The sequence below is a fragment of the Saccopteryx bilineata genome, chromosome 3 (genome assembly GCF_036850765.1).
Source record: "Saccopteryx bilineata isolate mSacBil1 chromosome 3, mSacBil1_pri_phased_curated, whole genome shotgun sequence".
In the NCBI taxonomy this organism is placed as follows: Eukaryota; Metazoa; Chordata; class Mammalia; order Chiroptera; family Emballonuridae; genus Saccopteryx; species Saccopteryx bilineata.
In genome coordinates, this window is record NC_089492.1 from 285,667,705 (window position 1) to 285,692,889 (window position 25,185).

Here is a 25,185-nt window from a genome sequence, read left to right on the forward strand (position 1 = left end):
TCAGAACTTACTTATTTTTTTTTTTAATATTTTATTTATTGATTTTTTTTTAGAGAGAGAGGAGTGAGAGAGAGAGAGACAGAGAGAGAGAGAAGGGGGAGGAGCAGGAAGCATCAACTCCCATATGTGCCTTGACCAGGCAAGCCCAAGGTTTCGAACCGGCGACCTCAGTGTTCCAGGTCGACGCTTTATCCCACTGCGCCACCACAGGTCAGGCCAGAACTTACTTATTTTTAATGGAAAGTTTGTACCCTTTGACCTATACCTCCCCATTTCCCTACCCCCATGTCCTGGCATCCATTCTATTCTTTTTCAGTGAAATCAACTTTTAGTTGTTTGGGGATTTTTTTTGGTTTCACATAAGTGATACCATATAGTATTTGTCTGTGTCTCTGTCTTATGTTACTTAGCGTAATGCCCTCCAGATTCATCCATGTTGTCACAAATGACAGAATTTCCTTCTTTTTATGGCTAAACAGTATTCGTGTGTGTATGTGTGTGTTACTCACCTTTTCTTTCCCCAGTCATTTGGTGAAGGACATTTAGGTTGTGTTTGTTTCTTGGCTGTTGTAGATAATGCTGCAATGAATATGGAAATGCAGGTGCCTCTTCGACCTAGTGACTTCATTTCCTTCAGATATATACCCAGAAGTGGAATTCCTGAATCATGGGATTCCATTTTGAACTTTTAGAGGAACCTCCATACCATTTTCCATAGTGGCTGCACCAATTTATATTGCCACCCATAGCACACCAGGTGTCCCTCGATCTGCATCCTTGCCCACACTTGTTTTGTAATAGCCATCCTGCCAGGTGTGCTGTGTGACATGATTGCGGTTTTGATGATTAGTGGTGGGCTTATTGGCTGTTTGAATGTCTGCTTTGGAAAAATGCCTATTTAGTTCCTTTGCCCCATTTTAATTGGATTATCTGGGGGTTTTTGCTATTGAGTTGTATGAGTTCTTTCTATATTTTGGATATTAATCCCTACTAGGGGTTAAAGTTTGCAAATATTTCCAACCATTCTATAGGTTTCCAGTTTAATATATTGATTATTTCCTTTGCTATGCAGAAGCTTTTTAGTTTGAGGAGTCCTATTTGTTTATTATAGCTTTTGTTGCCTAGAACCTCAGTTTTGTTTTAGTTGTCAGGTGTTTAGGAAATGAGAGAGAAACAATACATACTTCTGCCATAGGCATCTTAGGCTCATTCTTCTCTTTATCTCCTTCCGACCCCCTGATCTTTTTATTCTCTCTTTTCTAGAAGTATTGTGCTGGCTGCTCAGATTCTCATGTTCCCTTGCCTGCCTTAGGAAGTTTCTGTTTGAATACCTGTCCTATGGGAAGCCCTACTCCAGTATACTTTTCTACCCAGTTTATTCCTTGGAAAAATCCCCAAGGTTCTTGTTTTTAAAATTAAGTAGTTTCCCAACGGCCAAAAGACTGTAGATACAATTTAAAAATACTGAGGAAGAATTATGGCTTACCTCACACTGACTGGTAATGGTTCCTTTTGGCAAGGAAAAATGACTTCCTAAAGGTCAAAATCATTTGACATCTATTATGGCTGAGGATATTTTTCCTCTCTGCATGTGTTAGTTTACTCAAGTAAAAAGTAGTTTGCAAAGTATTTTTAAGCTAGGTGACGACATTGACCTCCGTGGGTTGAGGTGAGTAGGCCAGATCTGACCTCTTCTAGTGACTGTGGTCCTATGTAAAAGTCCCTCACCTTTTGATTTATGACTCCGGCTCCTCCCTTGGCTTTCCTGAAGACTGTGAGAAACCCAGAGTCTCGGTCTCACAGTTCACCCTCTGACTTTTCACTTCAACTTTTTGCTATGGTCAAAGTGGTAATGGTGATAATTTGAAAACAAACAAGTGTTCAAAGTTTATTATAGAAGGAAAAAGAAACTTTGAACGTTTAAAACAACCTATATTTTATTTTCACAAAGCAAAATGCTTATAAACAGCATATCCACCTTCATTTGTTAGCTTGTTTTTTATAGACAAGATAAAAGAGAAAGCTCTTCAAACTCTTTTCTTAAAAATCAGTAAAAATAGCTCTGTGGACTGTGAGTAGTCACAGGCAGTTTGTGCAAGCACCCATGAGGGGTGCCCGCGGGGGCACCCTGGCCACTGGCAGGCCCGTGCCCGCCTTCAGTGCTGTGTCCCAAGCAGGGGCAGTGCTCAGAGGCCAGCGGCAGCGCCCATGCCGCCCTCAGTGCTGTGTCCCGAGCAGGGGCAGTGCTCAGAGGCCAGCGGCAGCGCCCGGGCCCTGTGGTTTCTGGCTGTCAAGTCCTACTGGGGTCAGCTTACCTGCAGCAGAGCAGTTTTTGTCTTTTTAAAAAGAAATGTGTAGACTAAAGGTTTTTTCATTTGGATTTAAAATTAGAATCTCCTCTCGCCCACTGCCCGCTCCCTCTTGTTCCTTTCTCTGATACTCAGGACCTCTCTTTGAGATTCAAAATGTATATAGTTCCTTTTAGCAAAGGGACTTCTTTTCTGCGCTCATGCAACCTTAATCAGGCCTTAAAGAAAATGGATCAAATCATCTGACAAGTAGTTTTTTCATAGAAAAATTATGTGGAATGAGAAGCTGCTGCTAGGTCAGGGATCCTGGCAGAGAGGGCCCACTCAGGGCAGCCCCCTGAAAAGTGCGTGCCAGGACCCGTTGTGTTCACTCACTTCACCCCGCTTACTGTAGCATCCTGGGTACGTGTAATTGTATTGTGCGCCTCGGAAACGAACTCTCATTGGAGACTGTAGGCCATTTTCTGTCTCTACCCCCTTCAGTTCTCCCTCCGCCCCGTCCCACCTCCACTGGTCTCCATCTCTCCAGCCCTGCTCCAACACAGGCCTCTGCTCAGGGCTGGAAGTCCTCTGGGCGGATTTTCATTTCCACCCGTTTCAGGGAGTAGGTGGAGCCGTGCCAGCCATACCAAGTGATGCCATCCAGGTGCTTGTTGTGCTCCCCAAGCCGGTAGAAGACTCCGTTGAGGTTGGAGTCTGTGCAGCAGTTGTACCAGTATCCACCTGGGGCAGGAAACAGACCAGCGCTTGAGAGCTAAGTGTGTCCTCCCTCAGAAATGGCTGATAGACCCAACCTCAGGGATTTGTTTGCATGTTTTGAATAATACAGAGCCAATACATAAATGAAATAGCAAAGCCAGGAAGTCAGCCATGCAGTTATAATTCACACTTTCTCTTTAAGTGGGACTATGGGCTTATACCTGAACTCCCCCCTCACCCCAGATCTCACCTTTGCGGAGCTGTGCACACTTGTCTAAGCAGTTGTCGTTGTCCTTGTCCTTGGTGCTGAAGGCCGTGTTGTTGTGGTAGATGAGGGCGTCGTTCCCCGCTGTGCCGCTGTAGTTCCCCAGGTAGAGGCGGTAGCTGTTCAGCTCGTTGCTCACCACGAAGTGGCTGTACTGGGCATAGCGCGTGCTGCCCTCCCAGTCCTGTGGGTGGAGGCAGAGCCTGAGCAAACCTGAGGCAGGAGTCACTTCTTCCCCCTGCACTCCTCTCTCCAGCCGCAGCCCTGCCTCTTTCCACTGCTGGGGACCTAGTCAGCTTTATTTGTGTGCCGTTAGACCTGGGACCCAGAAAACCAGGGTCCTAGACTGCCCTGCTCTCCCGGGTGAACACCCGGCCTTGATTTGTCTCTTGCTGTATCCCCTCACTCTGTGTCCACGGGTGTAAGTGTGCACTGTACAGGTCCCCCTTAGAGATGTCACAGAGTAATTTGAGAATATTAGTAATGCTTCAAGGCCTTTGATGGGGTCACCAACCAGTATCAGTAAGGTTTGCACCTAGAGGACCTTGGGCCCCAGGTCACTGTTGGATTTTTCTGCTCTGGCCGAGTTTGGCCTCTTCCTGTGCACCTGCAGCCTCACCTTCCTGAAAAATAGGAAGGAGCCTATTCTTCCTCAACTGTACTGCAACCTGCAGGAAAACAATCATTTAAATACACAAACCTAACGTGAGTAAGACTAGGAATGGTGCCCCAGAGTGTGCACAGTCATGTGTGGCGGCCAGTCCAGCCCCAGAACCCAGGCCCTGTGTTCACCTCCATCTCCACGCGCAGCCGGGTGGGCCGTCTGGAGAGCCGGTGGATGTGCTCGTTCCCCAGCCAGAAGTCCCCACGGATGCTGCCAAAGCCCTGCTTGTACTGCTTCCAGTCCCGGTAGAAGGAGACGAGGCCGCTCTTCCGTCTCTGGACCACGGTCCAGCCGCCGCCCGCCGTCTCCATGTCACAGAACACCTGGAGCAGGAAGGATGCTCTGGTCAGGGGCCTGCAGAGGCAGGGGCAGGAGTGTGGGGCAGGCTCCACCTCCCTTCTCCTCCTGCGAGTCGGGGACACGTGCGCTTCCACAGTCATGGCGGCAGGATTCTCCCCAGCTGGGCGAGCTGGGGCCGGGATGCCCACTGAGGATGGGGGCTAGTTAAGTGCATATCAGGTCTGAAGGGAAAACCCCAGGTACTTCTGATAGGCCCCTCCATGGTCTCTCTTCTCTTCTTCCCCAAAGGCTAGCTGCTCTAGGGCACGGCAAGAGATTTTAGCTAGGTAGGCAGTGATTCCAGAATTGTCTAACCTGTGTTAGTTAGAAGGTTGGGTATGGCTGATGATGGTTTGAAAGGACAAAATAGATGCCTGGAACCCCCCCCCCATGCAAATTGAGTATTTGGTATGTTTGTTTGTTTGTCTTGAGTTTCCCTTTTGTTAGATTCTGATTTAACACTGTTGTCCCTGTGAAGGTGTGGAGGACAGATGGCAGGACATGGGCAGTGGGTGGTGATGGCCTCACCTCCAGCTCAGGGCTGCCCAGGAAGTCATCGGGAGGAAGCTTATACACGCCAGAGATGCGGTAATTCTTCTGGTAGAGGGACGAGCAGTCATAGATGGCATCTACAACAGGGACAGACCGCAGCAGTGAGCATGTGTGTGAGCCCAGGCTCCCTGCCAGGCGGGCCTTCCTGCTGCATAGAGAACGAAAGTTTAAGCATAGACTTCAGTTCTACCATGAAATACACATGGGTATTCATTATTAGGCATTGTCTGGATGTGGGAAACCAAAAATGGGTGGGTGTGTTTTGGCTTCACTGGTCAGGCCTGTGGGGTGGGGGAAGCCCTTCACCTTGAGAGCATAAGTGAGACAATCAAACAGGTAATTTCGGGTTTACTTGGAAATAAATTATCCTGCAATCGTTCTAGGCCACAGATTCTGGAATTATTACAGTGCACGAGGGGCTTTGATAACAGAGGCTTTGATAGATCCAACTACTGGGACAGTCCTAGGTAATCATCAGTATCTCATGGGGTCTGGTATTGTTTTTCAGAGGTAATGGCTACTTAGAGCCCTAATTAAAGGAGGTAGATTTATAATCTTACCTTTTCCCCCTTAATCTCACACTGCTAGGCCAATGCAGATATACTCTGAGGAATCCTTAGATGTACTCTAATAACCCTTGATTATTAGAACAAGGAAATGAGAGCATTGCACAGGCTGGTTTTCACTCTGGAGTTGATTTAAATGATTCCCCGGCTGCCCTGGGGCTGCTGCTTTATGCCAGACTCTGTCTCCTTGTTCTAAATATTGGAGACATAGTGGAAGGGACAGCCTCTCCTGATAGGATTTAGAGAGTGGGACCTCCCACTGACCAGAGATGCTTCTGCCCCCTGTCTCTTGGGAACTTCTCATGGTGACCATTACGCTGGGCCTTCGAGAAGAGCACACACCCAGCAGATGGTGACATTTCTGCCGTGGCAATGGTCAAAGCAGAGCATGCTAGGAGGGGAGAGGCTGCCTCTGCCAGCAGAGTCCTTCACTTCCTGTACTCAGGAAAGCCTCAAAATACTGCTCTCCCCAAGGAGCAGCCTGTTTACAGAATACAAAGGTGACCTAGCCCCTTGTAATACAGAAGAAAATAAGGAATGTTATTCTGGGCGAGAAGAGTAAGAGGCCAGCAGGAGAGCTGCATTCGACTCCAACTAACTCCCTGCTGGGAGGCGAGGAAACCCCGTTTGGAGGAGCAGATGCATCTGTGTGGCCTGGTTTCATCTCACAGACCCAGTCAGGACTCCCTTGGCTGGAAAATGGCCTGTGAAAACGTCTAGTCCCACACTGAGGGTCAGGACGAGCATGTATTGATTTAGATAACAGTTTTTTAAGCTTAATTTTATATTAACGCCTTTTCATTTGAACTGAAGGTAACCAGTGACCTACTCTGCTCTTTGTTCTTGACTTAGTTTACAGTGTGAGCAAAAAGTTTTTCTTTCAGCATAAAATGACATATCTATAGGATATGCTCCTTACAACTAATCGTTTCCTGATACTTTCAGAAAACCAAATTTCTCTCTAGCAAATTCACTGTGGCCAACCATCTGAGCCAAGCTGACCAAAAACTAAAAGTTATTTTGCAAGAGAAAACATTAAGTGTGTCTTATTTTTGGCTTTTTAAAAATCCAAATTTCAACATTACATTTTCTCGTTTGCTGTATTATTGGAAAGAAGGTTATTTGAGATCGTGGGCTGCTGTACAGCATCAAAATTGAGGAACCCCGAGGAGCCTGTCCTTCCCTGAACACAAAGGAATTCCTCAGACAGCCCTGGCAGTGTCTACCCTCGTCTGAGCCATGAGAAGAGTTCGGTTTTCCATTTATGCCCATTCCACTTTAGAGACGTGAGAGAATTGTTTGGGAAAACTTGGCTTCCAGAGCAGCAGATGTTATGGTTTTGGGGTCCACGCTTGCTTCCTTGGGGCAGAGGGTACATACAGCCTGTGGGATCTGGGTAAGGAAGGGAACCAGTCAGGAACCCTCTAAGACTTGCTGTGTATGACTTGGGGCAAACCGTGTGATCGCTCTGTGCTCTAAGATGGTAATCACACCTTCAGTGTGCTGAAGCACTGTGAGTGGGAGACCTGTGAAGGTACTGGGTAAATCCACAGTGCATTAGAAATCAAAAGGAATCTTCTGTGAGCCTTACTCAGGAAAGTATACTCCCAAAGGGACCCCCCGGTAATAGTCCTGGTTACAGGTTATCTAGGAGCAGTGCCATAGACAGGAGACCCTGGGCGATCTGAATGCAAGCTGCTGAGAAAGTCAGGACTCGTGCTGCTTACCTGCTGACGTCTGCGTGACCGTCTGCGCTGCCTGCAGCTGCATGATGTCGATCTGGTTGTTCATCTCCGAGTACTTGCCCTCAGCCTCCGTGAGGCGCGCCTCTGTGCGCTTGCTGCTGCTCTCCAGCTCCATCACCTGCATGACCACACTGACCCAGTCCTTCTCCTGCTTCCTGCTCAGCTCACTCAGCAGGCTGCTCAGGTTGGCAACCTGGGCTTGGAGCTCCTTCACCTCCGCACAGCAGGCGGCTGCTTTGTGCTGTGCAGGCGTCTTGCGCTTAGGGGGCTTTTGTGGCCATACTGGATGGCTGACGAAGGCCAAGATGAAAATGCAGAGCCAGGTCACGGCTGAGGGAGTCTTTTTCAGCATCTTGCCCGGTCTGAGTAAGGAAGGCTCTTTCTCTGGAGGTATCTGGGTCTGCCTGGCTGAGGCTCGCAAAGCTGCAGCAATTAGAACCTCACACTTTCGCTCTTGATGGCTACCACTCTGTTGTTTTCTCTTTTCTTGCTCTTTCTTAGCTTTTGTCAAAGCTCGCGTTTCTGAAAGTGCAGCTTAGTTGGGTATCCTTATAGCTTTCCTCCCCAACCCCAAATGCCCAACAAACTCAGCATCTTAAATATTGTCTGCTGCCTCCACCTCCACCCCATGTGCATGGCGCTGTGGCCCCTCCCAGCTCATCTGGGAGGGTCAGGTGCCTGTTGGGTGAAGTCAGCGTAAACTTAGGCCAGAGACGGGGAGGAGGGGGGCAGGGGCGAGCCTTTCCTTGCCTGCACAGTCTCTGGGCGAGACAAGAGGACTGTGAATTTGTGTTTCCAGTTTTGCCTATTAGATTATGCCCCTGCCAGCCACTGGCTCAGCTCTATCAGCAAGCGGGGCAGTGTCAGAGGGCTTTCCAAATTCCATTCTAAGGGTTATGTAACCATGGGTGAGCAGACGGTAGGCACAGAGAGTGGGGAATAAGACTCCACACACCCAGGGAGACCTGTTAATGTAGCCCGTGCTGTTTATGGCAGGATCTGCTACATTTTGGCATCCTGCTGAATGTGCTTTTAACAAAGCTGCTCATTTTTTTCTCTGATCATCACTCAGTGTTTTAGAAAACCCCTATACGACCTGAATCGAATGCTGTCTCACATTTGAACATTTACAACTTAGAAAAGCTCTAGAAAGAGGAGGATGGAATAAAACTTCTTAGGAAGCAAAAAAAGACTTAGTAGTTTGTAGTCACAGGACATGCTTGCTTATCTTTCTTTTTACATACTTTCTCCTTCAACAAAGAGTGGGCTTCTCATGCTTGACCTTTCGTAAGGAGGTATCAGAGGCGACGGCAGGGATGAAAGCTCAGGAGTGATGGATGTGGTTCTGGGTTTGGTCACCCACATTTCCAGCGGTCTTCAGGCGGAACAGAGAACCGTTGGTGCATGGTTCAAAACTTTGAAAATATATTAAATCATAGAAAAAAGAATCCCCATCATCAAATAAACCCATATCTAGAATCTCATCTTCCTCTTCCCATGTAGTATGGTTTGCAAATCTGAAATTATTCTCTATTTATGACATATATATATGTATATATATCCCTGAAAATAAGTATATTATAGTTTTTCATGTACTATATTTGAAGAGTTTTCCTCCTTTGAAAATAAATGGAAAAAACCTGGGATTTCAGCAAACCTTAAATCCTTAAAATGAGTTTTTCACTGAGAAATGTACACAAAGGTCTCTTTGTCCTTAAACAGTGATCCTGTCTTTGGAACGTACCCTGCGCTCTCCATGACGTGGAGCCACTGGGGCAGCTCTTGTACTGCTGCTATTCATGTGGCTCCTTCATACACAAGCCAGGCTGACCCTTGACAACTCCTTCCCTGCCACGACCCGCAGCGTCCTTGCTGGTGAGGGCTTCTAGCTGCTCAGGAAGCCATCTCTGTCTGGGCAGCTGGAGTTACCAAACCAGCTTTTTTCTTCTCTAAATCACACGGATCAGGGTTCATTTTCTCACATCGTCGTCTTTGCCTACTAAGGGACCAGGATGTTGCTGGCACCCTATAGCAACTTGTCATTCTGCTCAAGAGCTGCTGTTTACAGTTGGCTCTGTCAGCCGGTCCCTGCTCTCACTTTGCAGATATCTAGCCCTGCTGGGCTCTGCAGTCTTTGCTCCATGGAGTTCATTTCACTAACATAAACCTGGCCCCCACTGTCAGCATCTGACAGGGTCTGCTAAACTCCATGAGGGTCTTCAAAATGGTCTCGTAGCCATCAAATGACACTGGCTCAAGCCGTGTGCCACAGAAGTGGTGTGTGCCACTCAGCCCTGTAACATCGCATCTGGCCCTGCTGTCTCTGAGCGCCTGTATAGCAGGATGGTAGAGAAGCCATCACGGAACAGTGGAGTACTGTGGGTTCCAGTCACCTTTATGTTTGTTTTCCCGGAGCCGTGTCCCCTGCCTAAACAGGAAGTGTTATGAATAGATTTTCATATTTGGGCAGAAAATGAATCAATTCATATTTGCAACCCATGTAGCAATCCTTTCTAAGAAAGGTAGGAGAGTTTGGATCACAAGCTCTAGTTATTAGCATGAGTGCCTACTGTCTGATGGTTCTTTTCTGTATTTTTGTTTTAAGAATACTACCTACTGGAAACAGAAATAAACTATTTTAATATGTGATTTTAAAATAGATAAATAAAAATAAAAAAAATAGGCCCTGGCCGGTTGGCTCAGCGGTAGTGTCAGCCCAGCATGTGGAAGTCCCGGGTTCGATTCCCCGTCAGGGCACACGAGAGAAGCGCCCATTTGCTTCTCCACCCTTCCCCCTCTCCTTTCTCCCTATCTCTCTCTTCTCCTCCCGCAGCCAAGGCTCCATGGGAGCAGAGTTGGCCCGGGCAGTAAGGATGGCTCTGTGGCCTCTGCCTCAGGCACTAGAATGGCTCTGGTTGCAGCAGAGCAGTGTCCCAGATGGACCGAGCATCGCTCCCTGGTGGGCATGCCGGGTGGATCCCGGTAGGGTGCATGTGGGAGTCTGTCTGCTAACCCACACTTCTCACTTTGGAAAAATACAAAAAAAAAAAAAATGAATAGCTAAGGCATTTTTGAATAAGAATAACCCATTCTAACATAAGGCATAAATTGGAGGCAAGCTTTTCTTATTTGAAGATTTTCTCATATTGCATAATCTGCCCAAATGTCAATTCACACACACCCCCCATTTTCTTAAATAAAATAGCTAGTTCAAAGTATTCCCCATCCCAGGAGATGATCTGTGCTTGAGAGCATCCATGGCCCTTCCATGTCCTAGAGTCTAAATTTCAGTGCAGCTCAGCCCGTGGGGAAAACCAGGAAGCCCGTGGATACAGCGGTTCTCCCTGCTCTGGGAGGCTTTCGTTTCCTTCTCTGAACATGAGAAATAACAAAAAGGATGGAGAACATGGTTTGGGTACCTTAGAGTTTTTCCTTTTCTCCATTTTTCTGGGGGTGAAAGAGGGGGTCAGCTTGGTGCTCCTGGGAAAGATGTTTTTGAAAATCAAGCTTATATTGCGGATGAGAAAAGCCAGGGAGCTATTACTTAGCCTAGAACAGGGATTGGGGACCTTTTTGGCTGAGAGAGCCATGAATGCCACATATTTTTTAATGTAATTCCGTGAGAGCCATACAACGACCCGTGTATGTTACATATTATTCAATAAAAATTTGGTGTTGTCCCAGAGGACAGCTGTGATTGGCTCCAGCCACCCACAACTATGAACATGAGCGTTAGGAAATGAATGGATTGTAATACATGAGAATGTTTTATATTTTTAACGTTATTATTATTTTTATTAAAGATTTGTCTGCGAGCCAGATGCAGCCATCAAAAGAGCCACATCTGGCTTGCGAGCCATAGGTTCTCGACCCCTGGCCTAGAAGCTCTCAAAGGCCACAGTCTGGGCTGCTCAGCCCCGGGCTGCACTGAGGCCTGGTCACATTCAAGCAGTCGGAGGACAACAGTGCTGGGGAGGCCTAGAGGAGGCCCCTCCTCCGAGTGGGTGTGCGATGTCTCCTTTTCTTGAAAATGTCCACGTTGGAAAGACTTCTCCTTTCCTAATGCATTCCTGCCCCTGCCTACTCTTCAACCATCCTTTCCAAAATTGATGAGGGAGAGAAACAGTTGCCCTCAGAACCAGACTCCCGGTTTATGAATGGATAAGTACATCTTAGAAGAACCTGCCTAGTTGTTACTTTGTATACTTCGTGGGATATTTTGCATCTTCTGAAGTCTTTTTATGAATCACAGCTTGCCCTACTGTATGTAGCCACTTAGTACCTGACCCTTCTATCACTCAGGCCTATTTTTAGCTCAGCTGAGCGCCCAAGTCCATCCCAGAAGCTATGCCATCTCTTCCCCAACCTGAGAGAAGGGCCACTTCTCTCAGAGAGTCCACCCTAGGCAGATTAGAAACCATTCCTTTCAAGCCTCCTCCCAGAATGGACTATTTATAACACCTAGCAAAAATGTTTCAGCTCTCTCTTGGAACTTTGTAGCAAACATCTGTTCCATGAACCAGCACGCAAATAAGACAAGGTCAGCCAAGCCAGCCGAATTCTTAGGATGTATGACATGCTGGCCTGGGGGTCACAGAAGAGGAGGGGTGCCCAGCCCACCTGAGGTTCTAGAAGGCCTCCCAAGGGAAGGAATACCCAGGTTTTAAAGAGAAAGGAGGATGTAGCCAGGAGTAGGCGAGGGCACTCTGGGCAAAGGTGCAGCCACGTGAAAGACGGCGCTAACAAGGGGAATCTGAGTACTTGAGCGTGGCTTGAGTGTCCAGAAGGCAGAAGAGTTAGGGCTGTTAAGGCTGGAGAGGGTAGAGGGCAGCCAGGCCTAAGGGACCTCTCAAGTCCCTGTGAAGCATATGATAATCATTATGAAGACACAGGGATGGGGAAGAAACCCGAGAAACTTTTACCTCTTTTGCTTTGTTGTCCTGAGACTTACCAGGAAACTGGCATTTGTAGCTGCCAGACAAGATTTTTAACTGGAAATGGGTGGCTTAGAACATTGGAATTCCGTAAAATTGTAATGCATTCATATTAAATGCCCTGAGGGAGTTATCTGACTTGAGGACTGAAGAAGTGGTGGGCGAAGGACTGAAATACTTGGGTCTAGAATCAAACCTGGTTCTAATCCCAGATTTAATTTGGTAGTTATATCTAACCCCAGATATAACTTGATAATTATATGATCCTGGGCAAATTTCATAATTTCTCTGAGTCTACCGATCTGTGAAATAGAGATAAAAATCATAATATTTCATCTCATGATTTTTGCAAGGATTAAGTTAAATAGAAGACTAAAGATAGCTAATAGTACATAAATGTTTTCCTGATATAAAGAGAAATGGTATCCAAATGTGTATGTGGTTTTTTTAAGATTTTATTAATTGACTTTTTTAAAGAGAGGTGAGAGAGAAAAGGAGGGAAGAGTGGAAAGCATTAACTCATCATAGTAGTTGCTTCTCGTATGTGCCTTGACCAGGCAAGCCCAGGGTTTCAAACTGGCGACCTCAGCATTCCAGGTTGAAGCTTTATCCACTGGGCCACCACAGGCCAGGCTGGATGTGTTTTAAATGATTTGCTTTGTTTGGGAAATCAGATTAGAAACACTCACACTTCTTTTTTTAAGGACAATTCTTTAACAGCTGATGCAAAATACTTTAACAAATGAAATGTTCACGTTCAAATACCTGCCATCGTCCCTCGAAGACAAATGCAGGGTGGCAGCTGCTGACTCTGTCCATTCTGTCAAGGAGAATAATTATACTTTCAAGACAGACCTGAAAAGAAAGTGAATATTTTGCACTTTTGATATTTTTAGGAACAAATAATTCATTGGCAAATGGAGTCTTTTTTATGTTTTTGTTTTGTATTGTGAATAGGCACTAAAGCTGATGTTATTTCTGTTTTAAGGCTATTTCTGACTGGAAACAGAAACTTTTAAGGTGTGATAAAATAAATAATAATTTAGGCAGTATTTTTCTTTAGTTTTTGTTTTTGAGTTTTGTTTTTTTTTTTGTATTTTTCCGAAGTTAGAAGTGAGGAGGCAGTCAGACTTCCACGTGCGCCCAACCAGGATCCATCCGGCATGCCCACCAGGGGGCGATGCTCTGCCCATCTGGGGCATCGCTCTGTTGCAACCAGAGCCATTCTAGCGCCTGGGGCAGAGGCCACAGAGCCATCCTCAGCGCCCGGGCCAACTTTGCTCCCATGGAGCCTCGGCTGCGGGAGGGGAAGAGAGAGACAGAGAGGAAGGAGAGGGGGAAGGGTAGAGAAGCAAATGGGTTCTTCTCCTGTGTGCCTGGAACCAAATCCAACATCCACACATGGGCCAATGCTCTACCACTGAGCCAACTGGCCAGGGCCAATAACTAAGGCAGTTTTAAAGGAGAAAAAACATTTAGAGGAATTCGTTACTAGAAATCTGATTTATCACAAAGCTACAGCAAGTAATTAAGGCAGTATTAGCACAAGGATAGACACGTAGATAAATAGAACAAAATTAAACATCTAGAGACAGATCCACACATATATAGACACTTGATTGATGACAGTGTAGCACCACAGAACAGTAAAGAAAGTACAGTCTTTCCAGTAAGTTCTGCTAGGTCATCTAGAGAGCTATAATGTGAGGCATGGGGAGGCTCTTGACCCTTACCTCACACCACAACGTTGAACATGAGCAGTAGGAAATGAATGGATTGTAATACATGAGAATGTTTTATATTTTTAACGTTCAAGGGAGATTTCAATTCTAAATATGCATGGTAAAACTAAAGCTTCTGAGATTTTTTTTAATTGATTTTACAGAGAGAGGGGAGGAGCAGCAAGAAGTATCAACTTATAGTTGCTTCCCTTTAGTTGTTCGTTGCTTGCTTGTTGTCTGTGCCTTGACCTGGCAAGCCCAGGGTTTTGGACCAGTGACGTCAGCATTTTAGGCCCACTCTCTATCCATTGTGCCACCACAGGCCAGGCAAAAACTAAAGCTTCTAGAAGGTAACATAGGCTAGTGGGTTTTTTTTTGTTTGTTTGTTTTTGTTTTGTTTTTTGTTTGTTGGTTTTTTTTTCTGAAGCTGGAAATGGGGAGAGACAGGCAGACAGACTCCCGCATGCGCCCGACCGGGATCCACCCGGCACGCCTACCAGGGGGCGATGCTCTGCCCCTCCGGGGCGTCGCTCTGCCGCGACCAGAGCCACTCTAGCACCTGGGGCAGAGGCCAAGGAGCCATCCCCAGCACCCGGGCCATCTTTGCTCCAATGGAGCCTCGGCTGCGGGAGGGGAAGAGAGAGACAGAGAGGAAGGAGGGGGGGGTGGAGAAGCAAATGGGCGCTTCTCCTATGTGCCCTGGCCAGGAATCAAACCTGGGTCCCCCGCACGCCAGGCCGACGCTCTACCGCTGAGCCAACCGGCCAGGGCCTTAGGCCAGTGGTTTTTAACTGCTAGTCCGCCAGGAATTTCAGGCTGGTCCATGAAAGAGTTAACCATCCTGATGTTGTATGGAGATTGTAGAACTCATCAACTTTTTTAAAGGTAGCCAATTAAAAGATTGGCAAGAGATGGGAGCAGGCACTTGTGTCTCAAAGAGGATATCCAAAAGGCCAGCAAACACATGAAAAGCTGTCAAGCTCCTTCAACATTATAGAATTGCAAATTAAAACTGTAAAATGCCAGGCCTGACCTGCGGTGGTGCGTTGGGTAAAAGCATTGACCTGGAACGCTGAGGTCGCTGGTTCGAAACCCCAGGCTTCTCTGATCAAGGCACATATGGGAGTTGATGCTTTCTGTTCCTCCCTCCCTTCTCTGTCTGTCTGTCTCCTCTCTCTAAAATGAATAAATAAAATCTAAAAACAAAAAAACAAAACCAACTATAAAGTGCCAGTACTTGCCAATTAAAATGGAAAACATTGAAAATACCAAGTGTTGACAAAGATGTGGAGCAGTTGGGATTTTTATATTGGGGTAGAAATGTAAATTGTTGGAACTACTTTGGAGAGCAACTTGTCAGTATCTTCTAAAGCTGAGTATACACTGTACCCCAGCAATTCTACTTCTAGGTGTATTCCCAACAGAAATGTGTATGCTCGTGCACCAAGGATATATGTGAGAATGTTCGTAGTATTGCCACTAATAATAGCCAAATACTGAAAACAACCTAAATGTCCATCAACAATAAAATACATAAATTATGGTACGTTCATATAGTGAATATACCATGATAGAAAAGATTACCATGGCATGCAGCAACAAGGCTCTGTCTCACAAACATAATGTAGCATGTTTATATAAAGTTCCAAACCTGGCAGAACTCACCCACTGTGTCAGAAGTCTGGGAGTTGTTACCTCTGAGGATGAGGACAGGCGCCGTGACTGGGGGAAGCTGGGGGTGCTTCTGGGATACTGGCAGTGTGTTGTCTGTTTCTCAGTTGGAGTGGTTACAAGGGTGTCTTCACTTTGTGATAACTTATCAAGCTGTACACTGTATATACTTCCCTATGTATGTGTGTGGTGTACTTTAGGAACTTTCTTTAAAAATAGTGCACATTAAACACTTAAAATAAATAGTGTCTGACACCTAGTCAGTGTCCAGCCAGTATGTGATTATCATCTCATCGGCAAAGCCTTCCCTGCCTGCCCGAATCTAAAGTAAGCCCCCCATGTTGTCCTCTGTCTAAGCACTCTCTTTTCTCCATGGTGTTGACCTCCGTAGCACCTGCTGCAGTTTGGTTTTGGTGTGTCTGCTTCAGCACAGAGCTGAAGACGAAAGGGAGACTTAATTGGAACTTGTCAAATGAAAGACTAAAATCCCAGCAGAAGCATCTGTTTGCGTGGTCATTGCCAGTATTCTGTCGTGGTCAGGCCTTCATCGTAGGGCACAACCTTCTCTCCTACCGGAAGTCCACGTTTCTTCCACAGGTCATAGTTAGAGAATCAAAGAAAGAGCTGAAAGAGTTGCGATAATTTAGTTCAACATTCTTTATTTAATCAGTAACTTGAGGGAGCATCATTATCGTATAATTCCTGTGTATGCCTGGAAACCATTGATTTGTGTCTCACCTTTCTTTGTGAAGAAATCTAGCAAAGGGACGCGCAGTGGGTAGGGCTTTGTCACACTCTGCTGATGCTGGAGGTCTGTGTAAATGGCATCTCCGATTCCTTCAGCCTGATGGGCCTGTCAGTCACCCTACATCATGGCCCGAAGGGCCGCTCCAGCTGCTAATGCTGAAGACAGGACAAAGAAAGCACCATGTCCCCATAAAAACAGCCATGTCTCTGGGTGGCTGTGTTCCCCATAACGTATCCAGGAACCTAACAAATAATGCCCACTACATTGTAATTGTAGGAAAAAACACTGTTAAAGAACCCTGTCAGAGGTGGGGGGGTGAGGCCGCAGGACAAGGTGACGAGTCCTGCCCAGCCACCTGGGGACTGCAGAGCTGCCCTCTGGGCTACCCCTCTGCCGCCCTGACTTAGGCAGCACTAACGGGAAAGTGGGCCTGTAATTCCATAAGAATTTGAAGAAGCTGAGCCAGTTGTGCCTGAGCAACCAATTAATGGCAATGGTGACTGGGCTTTCCAGACTACAGGAGAGGCTAGATGGAAGAACAAAACCCACTCTGTGTCTTAATTCTAAACACATGTTCCCAAGGTGTCTATTGTGTTGCTTGGAAGTATGAGTCCTGCTTTTACAGTTGTTTCCTGGCTTCCCGAAAAAGGTACACAGTCTTGTTTTTCCTCCGCACCTCTGCTGGAAGAAAATACACTTTGTCCAGAAGGGTAAGGATTTGCTCAAAGCTCCTCACTTCTTGGTCAAAACACATTCCAGACCTCTGAGCTCCTGCTGACTTCAGAAACGCCAGTGTGCCTCGAGGAATCTGGACCCCTATAAAAAAGCTCCAGGCAGCAAAGAGTTGGCATAAGAAGGGAGCCACAGTGCAGCCAGAGCACAGGCACTGATTGTAGCCTTCTTTTCTGCCCCATCTTTTTCTGTGATCCTCTTTATGGCTGGCCATGCCCAAGAGGTCAGTCTCGCACCCGTCACCAGTGGAGCATGAGTTTATTTTCGGCCACTCTGAAGACTTCTGAGTAGTTCACTGGACAGTAGGTTGCCTTTACAGAGCATCTCACAGACCCCAAGGAAAGCAGCTCTTCAGTGCAGAATGCGGGTCATCTATGAGGAGCTGCGCAAGGAATTGTCCTAGGGATTCTCCTAGCATTGGCCGGAGGGACAGGGGTCTTTCATTGCAGCCCAGGCCATTGTAAAGAGAGAGGCTTGTAGTAGGTCAGTAGTAAAGCTCTGTCTTCCTCTGCATCTAGCTCATCCTTGGGGACGCCTTGAAGCCCAATAGACTGCTCATGTTGAGTTAGAGAAGCTGCTTCTGATTTTTCTGTACTGTGTGGCGGTGGGGGAGCAAGCTGCTGGAAGTTAAGCTGTGTCAGCGCTCCGAAGCCTTGAATTATGAGCTGTATTGTGACTTCGGAGACAATAAAGTGTGAAAAAAGTGTGTCTTAGAACTGATGAAATGTAGTAGGTGCAGGGTTCTGCCCCGTGGCCCACTGTGACAGTCTGTCCTAGTGGTGACATTAGTCTCTCCAGATTCTTTCGGACATCTCATTGGCTTGGAATGTTGGTAATCCAGTTATATAGTGTGTCCAGGTCCTCTTCTGTCAGCTTTTCCTTACCAAGGAGGTAGGCACATTTTTTTCCTTTTCCCTGATCCCAGGACGTGCATCAGTACTCCTACAGTGCGGCCTCGCTCCCTAATGGAGTAAAACGGCAGCTCACATCTGCTTATACAGTTAAGTGTGGAGAGTTTGAGGCTGCCAGGCCACTAGGTGCCAGTTCATTTAACTTTTGTTTCCCAACTTCATCCACATAATAGACTGAGTCAGAGCCCTTGGACATGGAGAAGCCAAGAAATCAGGATTTTACCCAAAATCTACTTTGAGTCAAAGTAACTGAAAATTAGCTTTGGACTCGGTTTGTCAGCCCTTCCCCTGCATTTCTCCGCCTGCCTTTCCTGGCAGCTCCATTCTGATCTCCCTCAGAGCTCTTCATTTCGTGAAGGAACAGCGAGGAGGAGGAGACCCTCCAGGCAGCTCCAGAAAAGGAGCAGTGCTCATTGTTGTAGAATAAAAAGATAATGGCCAATTTGTCAAGAAGTGTTGACAAGAAAGATAAAGTTGGAAGTAATTAACTGGCTGACAAGCTGGGAGTGATGTGCCTGCCAGTAGCTCCCTAAATCAGCCCAGCGAGGAGATGTGACAGCCATTCATCATTTTTACAACACACCTCCGACAGGCCCCTGGGTTGGAAACCCGGCCAGCACACGTGGTGTGCTTTGACACTTTGGAGCTGTGCAGCCTCTCACTGCTTTATGCTGCGTTGTGCTATGGCACCCAGGCCCCGGGTCCAGCCAGGAAGGGCCTGGAGATGCTGTATAACATGGGGACAGCCTGGCTGGCTCAGCACGGAACCCTGTGCTCACCCGCAGGGTATAGGCACTCTGATTCTCAGAGCCGACTTGCAGACTTCTACAGGACACATCACTTAAGAGTGTGGAGAGTGCTGAACATCAGCTCCAAATAAGCAGCTCTCACCCTGGCTGGCTGGCTCAGTGGTAGAGTATTGGCCCAGCGTGTGGAAGTCCTGGGTTCAATTCCCGGCCAGGGCACACAGGAGAAGTGCCCATCTGCTTCTCGACCCTTCCCCCTCTCTTTTCTTTCTCTCTCTCTCTCTACCCCTCCCACAGCCAGGCTCCACTGGAGCAAAGTTGACTGGGGCGCTGAGGATGGCTCCATGACCTCCACCTCAGCTGCTAGAATAGCTCCAGCCACAATGAAGCAACGCCCCAGATGGGCAGAGCATCGCCCCCTGGTGGGCATGCTGGGTGGATCCCTGTCAGGTGCATGTGGGAGTCTGTCTCTCTGCCTCCCCACTTCTCACTTCAGAAAAATACAAAATAAATAAATAAACACATACATACATATATACAAATAAGCAGCTCTCCTGATGCCTGGTCATCTAACAAGTGCTGCTCCCAACCAGCCAAGAGGCTGCGTCCGTGAGAGATTGCTAAACAGGATGAAATTAGTATGCAGTGTTGAATGTGATTACGAAGGCTCTGGATAAAGCATAAAATGCCTGTGTTCTTTAAAAAAAAGCAGAATACAAAATTATAAGAATGCTCGGGTTACCATGATGTATAAAATAGGCATTTCCTTTTTATTCCCCCCATTGATTTGAGAGAGAGAGAGAGAAGCATCAACTCATTCCACTTAGTTGTACACTCATTGATTGTTTGTTTCTCATTCGTGCCCTGACCGGGGATCTAACCTGAAACCTTGGTGTTTTGGGATGACGTTCTAACCGACTGAGCTAACTGGCCAGGGCCAAATTATTTTTAATTCAAACAAACAAAACAGATATATAGTGTGTTCGTAAAGTCATGGTGCACTTTTGACCAGTCACAGGAAAGCAACAAAAAATGATAGAAATGTGAAATCTGCACCAAATAAAAGGAAAACTCTCCCAGTTTCATACCTGTTCAGTGCAGTTCGATGTGGGCTCACGCACAGATTTTTTTAGGGCTCCTTAGGTAGCTATCCCGTATAGCCTCTACAGACTCGTCGCTGACTGATGGCCTACCAGAACGGGGTTTCTCCACCAAACTGCTGGTTTCCTTCAACTGCTTATCCCACCAAGTAATGTTATTCCTATGTGGTGGCGCTTCTTATAAATGCGCCGATATTTGCGTTGCACTTTGGTCATGGATTTGAATTTAGCGAGCCACAGAACACACTGAACTTTCCTCTGTACCGTCCACATCTCAACTGGCATGGCCGTGGGCTGCTCCGCTGTATACACAGTGTTACATCATCATCTGCACATACGCACATGCTGCCACATCATCCTACAGAAACTGGGAGGAGGGTTTTCCTTTTATTTGGTGCAGATTTCACATTTCTATCGTCTTTTGTTGCTTTCCTGTGACCGGTCAAAAGTGCACCATGACTTTACGGACACATTGTACTTGTCCCCCACCAGTCTTGAAAAGATAAGATTTTTCTCTCCCCTTTTCTTAATCTACACAGCTGTTAGCATTCTACCCTTTTTATTCTTATCCCCCACTTTCTCATACCCTGATCTAGCGTGTCCCCTAGGTATTGTGACAGACACACCATTTAAGCTGTGAGTGGGCGAAGGAAGGGGTGAAGACGAGAGCTCTTTGCCCTTAGGCCACTATGCTTAGATGTCAGGAACCTGTTTTGGTTGTCCAAGGTGGGCCCCCTGTCTTGCATCAGACATTTTTTATATTTGTGCCTTAGGTCCACGAGAGCTCCAAGGACATCGGATGTCTTACCTTTGAAACCTTCCAGCGAGGCCAGCCTTCTCTTTCTTGCTGTGTAGAAAAGAGTAATGCTACTTTTCCTTAGTTTCTGCAGCAAAAAAGGACAGCTTGGATGTACCAGACTCTGGGATGCTATTTCCGTCCTTACCGGCTTCAGTGGGTAACTGAGGCCTGCCAGGCTCCCTTCACTTCCCCTGCTGCCTGCCCTTAAATTGTCCCCACAACCTTTTTCCGTGTCACGTTTCAGAAGTTCCCATGTTGCCTTCTGTCTTTATTGCTCTCCTTTTGCTCTTAAATGACCCTATTCAGAAAGAGACAAGTGCATGTTGGAGTTCCCAGTGCATTCTGCTGTCCCCAGAGTCCCAGGGTAGCTGCCTGGTCAGGACCCAGGCCCAGCCATCCGCAGGTCTTCCTAACTCTATGCGGGAGCCCAGCTGCTGAGTCCTGCATCATGTGTTGGGCACAGAGCTGTTTTGGTGGTGAGAGAAGTGACGGGATGATCCAAAGCAGCCACTACTTTAGATGGGAAGGAAAGACTATTGGATATAGCGCTGAGGGCCCGAAGTGGTGTCCAGCTTGGCCTCATCTTGGCTGGTCAGGAGCTCCTCAGTCTAGCCTGCCGAGGTTCCCTGTCAGCTGTGTGGCATGTGTCACCGGCAGAGCACCAAGGGAATTCAGAGAATTCTTACTTGACAGGGAACCAAATGAAATGCAGGCTCTGGCCTGCACTAGAAATAGGAGAGAGAAGGCCTAGAGCCATTTGGGCAGCAAGTGCATAACATTCTCATAAATTCCTGACGGGAGCACCAGGAAAGCCTAAGTAGTCCCCCAGATGGGACTACAGATGCTCCCACTGCTGACTTTCCGACAGGCTCGGGCTTTGTGTTGAGTACCCTGCATCAGTTCGCTCTTTATAGGTGCATGTCACCAAGGCGCCAAGGCCAAGAGATGAGGGCGATAACCCAATGAGCCACACAAGAAGGAATCACCAGGCCAGATTACTTCAGCTTTGACACAGTTCAGCGCCTATGGAGCAGTGACTTAGAGAACCCTTCAGGAAACAGGAGTTCTTCAGGTGATAGGAATGGCCTCTGGATGCCGAGCCAGTGACCCTCTCTCAGCTTTGCTGGGCGTCATCATGAAGACCCTGAGCAGTCAGTGACTGACCCCTCCTGTCAGTCTCATCCTCAGTGCAGGTGGTCACTGCCTGCCCAGAAGCACTGAGGGAAAGCTCAGGGGGAAGTCACAGAGAAGGAATGACCCCTGCTCCCAACACTAACTTCTTGGCCATCTCTCCTGAGAGGGAGCCCACCACAGCAACGCGAAGCTCAGATTAGGCCCCTGGCTCAGCTCACACACACCCTGCTTCTGGAAGCAGAGTTTAGAAAGAGGGGACAAAGATGCCCATTGGGACCGGTTTGCTGTAGAAGGCGTTGAGACCGTTTCTTTTCTGTATTCATTAATTTTGCTCAGATCTAGAAAGGGTTTCCCCAATTGCCAAGAATTTTCTGTATCAAGGTCTCCACTTGGCTTCCTTTAGTGAAAGCGAACTCTTGAGGTGGGACTGAATGACAGCACCGCTGTCTGCATAATGGCCTCTTCCCCTCGCAATCCCGATTCACCGTGTCCTGTCTGTCCCTCTGCATTGTCTTTCCCACGCCCGGTCCCTGTGTGGGCTCTGCGTTTTTGTTTTTTAATTTTCTTTCTTTTTATTTTTATTTTTATTTTATTTATTCATTTTAAAGAGGAGAGAGAGAGGGAGAGAGAGAGAGAGAGAGAGGAGAGAGAGAGACAGGGGGGAGGAGCTGGAAGCATCAACTCCCATATGTACCTTGACCAGGCAAGCCCAGGGTTTCAAACCGGCAGCCTCAGCATTTCCAGGTCGACGCTTTATCTACTGCGCCACCACAGGTCAGGCGGGCTCTGCGTTTTAACATGGATAGGCGCTTTCCGTTGACATTGTAGAATCACAGCTGTGTAAGGTCTCAGCTGGATGTTCTCATTGGAATATGGGGCAGGACTTACACCCCTTTGTCCCTGTTAAGACAGCAGTGGGAATTGGTACCCACCAGCTTAAAAAGTTCTTGCAACACAACCCCCTTTCCCTTCTGTCCTCAGTGCACATTGAGAGGAGATGGGTCGGCCTGTCATATCTGTACACTGTTATTGTAGGCACCATGCTGCCCAGGCCTCTGCCTCAAAACTTATCTGTTGTCAGATCTCTCTACCTGGACCAGCATCAGTGGGGTCTGGTTTGTGTCATTTGCGCTCCTCTGTGCAGGCTGGGGCTTTGGACAGTGTGCCCTTTATAAGCCTCCAGCATTAATAGAGACTGATGGGCACACAAGGGAGCGTTTACAGAACAGGCTGTAGAAAACTCCCGGCTACCCCATAAAGTGAGAGTTCCTCATTAAGGGGGCTTTTGAGCAAAGGTGATTTTTTTCCTATGAGCTCAACATCAGACAGTCCCTCCGGTGTCATAAAACCACAGCTGGGTTGAAAGGGGGCATATTTCAAAGGACAGGCTTATGTCCCAAAGTAGGCAGGAGACTGGGGACTTAGAAGCTAGGAACTAGTGAGTGTCCATAGAGGCTAATTTATCCCACACTGCAGCCTGGGCTCTGTCCGTCACCCGGCAGCCTTGAACAAGCTGCCTCGGAAAAGCCCGCTGTGGCTGCACGGCTGACTTGTGCTGGGAGACTTGAGGGCGTATTAGTAGCTTCTGAAAGGAAATTTTAAAAAGTAGGGATGGGAGCTTAGTGGTCAGAGGGGAGTATTAGCCACCAGTATCAGTGAGGAAGTTAAGAGGAGGTCCAGTAGGGTACCTTTCTCCTGAAAGGCCAGTTAGAGAGTTAGTTAATCAAAACCCCCCACCCAGCCCTGGCCGCCTGGATCCACTGGCTGGAGTGTCATCCCAAAGTGCAGAGGTTGCTGGTTCAGTCCCCGATCAGGGCACGTACAGGAACATTCCTGTTCCTTTCTCTCTCTCCCCCTTCCTCTCTCTAAAATTAATAAAATAAACATTTAAAGAAAGACTTTGATTAAAAAAAAAAAATCCCAGCCAGTGCTTTTACTCACTGACTTCACAGTTGTTGACTGGGTACCTACTGATGCTGAGAGTGGAAAACCAAGACCCTGACCCTCCCGTCGCAGAGCTTGCCACGTACCTTTAGTTATCACTTCAGATGCTTTCAAATGGCACAGTTTTTAAGGGAAAGGATAACGTCCAATAGCCTGTTCCTGCTGGGCCACATATTCTTCATATTAAAATGGGACTATAAATAATAGTGTCTATAGGGTTGAGATAGCACATGTAAGCATTTAGCACAATGAGCTCTCAATAAATTGAGGCATCTTTTTGTAGTTATAGTATATTGTCTCCCAGGCTGGAATGCCGAAGTCATGGAGGCTTAAGGGGAAAAAGTTAAGGTCCCAAACAAGACGACAGGCTCTTGAGCACCAAGAGTTTCGTCCACTTACTTTCAGAAACTCCACATCTGCATCTGCATTCTCCAGCAACCTGTCGGCATGCACTGGAGACTCCACAGAAGGGCAGAATAGAGAGAGGGGTAGCTTGTGGAGAAAGTCCGATAGGAAAATAAGTAAAAATAAGGAAGAGGAAAGATGAAATGGGTGGTAACCGCTGGTTAATGTGACATCTCTACTTTGGACAACCGGAAGTGGGGGTGTACAACCTCCTTCTTTCCTCCAGGTCTTCGAATGGGGGACCAAGAACTTAATGTTTGAAAGGGACTCTCTCAGACTGATCCCACTCATTTTTCATGGGTGTGTTTTAGTCTGTTGAGTCAGCGTTGTAATTTTTTGGTCATTGTCCTTATTAGCCAAGAGCTTGTCATGAATCTCAGGGTACACCCCCAGTTTCATGTCATTTGCTAAGACCTCATCAGTAGCTCCTCCAGCGGGGCCAGCCCCTCCCTTCCCCTCCCACTGGGTTCTGTCTGCATCCTCACCTGCATCCGTGCACATTCAGGTGGGAAGTGTTATGCAGGTGACTTATTTGGGCTTTCTCTTTTAGAAGTTGGGGCCAAATGATGTTTTCTTTTAATTTTCAAAGCTTTGTTGGAGGTACATCAAAGCTATAGCAACTTTAAGGTAAAATTTTCATTTCTCCTCTTAGTCACAACTTCCTGATTTTGATCAGTTTTTGTAAAACTCTTCTCTGTGTAATGCAGGGGAGAGTGGAGCGGAAAGAGACTTTTGCTTCATTTTGTGTTGCTTGATCCCTAGGGAGCAAGCTTTGGTAATGTTTATAATTTCTTTTTAAAACAAAATATGTTTCAGAACACGAAATAGGAAGACAGTTGTTAGAACGCCTAGATTTTGATGTCTGATTCTCAGAGTTAACTTCTTTTAGTTCAGGCAAAGAACACCTTATCTTCCCCATCAAAATAGTTTATATTCCTACCAGGGCCATCCTAGTAGTCCACATTGGGGCTATAAATAAGGTATAGACTACATAATTATATATGTTTATATATGATGTTACATAGTTGATTATACTATAATAGATAACTAGCTTTTTTCCTGCTGCTTTTTTTTTGTGTGGCAGAGACAGAGAGTCAGAGAGAGGGACAGATAGGGACAGACAGACAGGAAGGGAGAGAGATGAGAAACATCAGTTCTTCATTGCTCTCCTTAGTTGTTCATTAATTGCTTTCTCAAATGT

The 25,185-nt window shown here is 46.9% G+C and overlaps 2 protein-coding genes across 2 annotated transcripts in view; one reads left to right on the top strand and one right to left on the bottom strand.

Moving 5' to 3' along the window:
* Positions 1-25,185, top strand: part of MTOR (mechanistic target of rapamycin kinase) — a 120,490-nt gene that overhangs the window by 48,805 nt on the left and 46,500 nt on the right. The window lies entirely within an intron of this gene.
* On the bottom strand, positions 938-7,761 carry ANGPTL7 (angiopoietin like 7). The gene is made up of 5 exons (XM_066270443.1): positions 7,122-7,761; positions 4,805-4,905; positions 4,066-4,260; positions 3,259-3,457; positions 938-3,032 (listed from the first exon to the last, which is right to left on the bottom strand). The coding sequence occupies exons 1-5, from the start codon at positions 7,489-7,491 to the stop codon at positions 2,863-2,865; spliced, it is 1,035 nt and encodes a 344-aa protein (XP_066126540.1). The 5' UTR covers positions 7,492-7,761; the 3' UTR covers positions 938-2,862.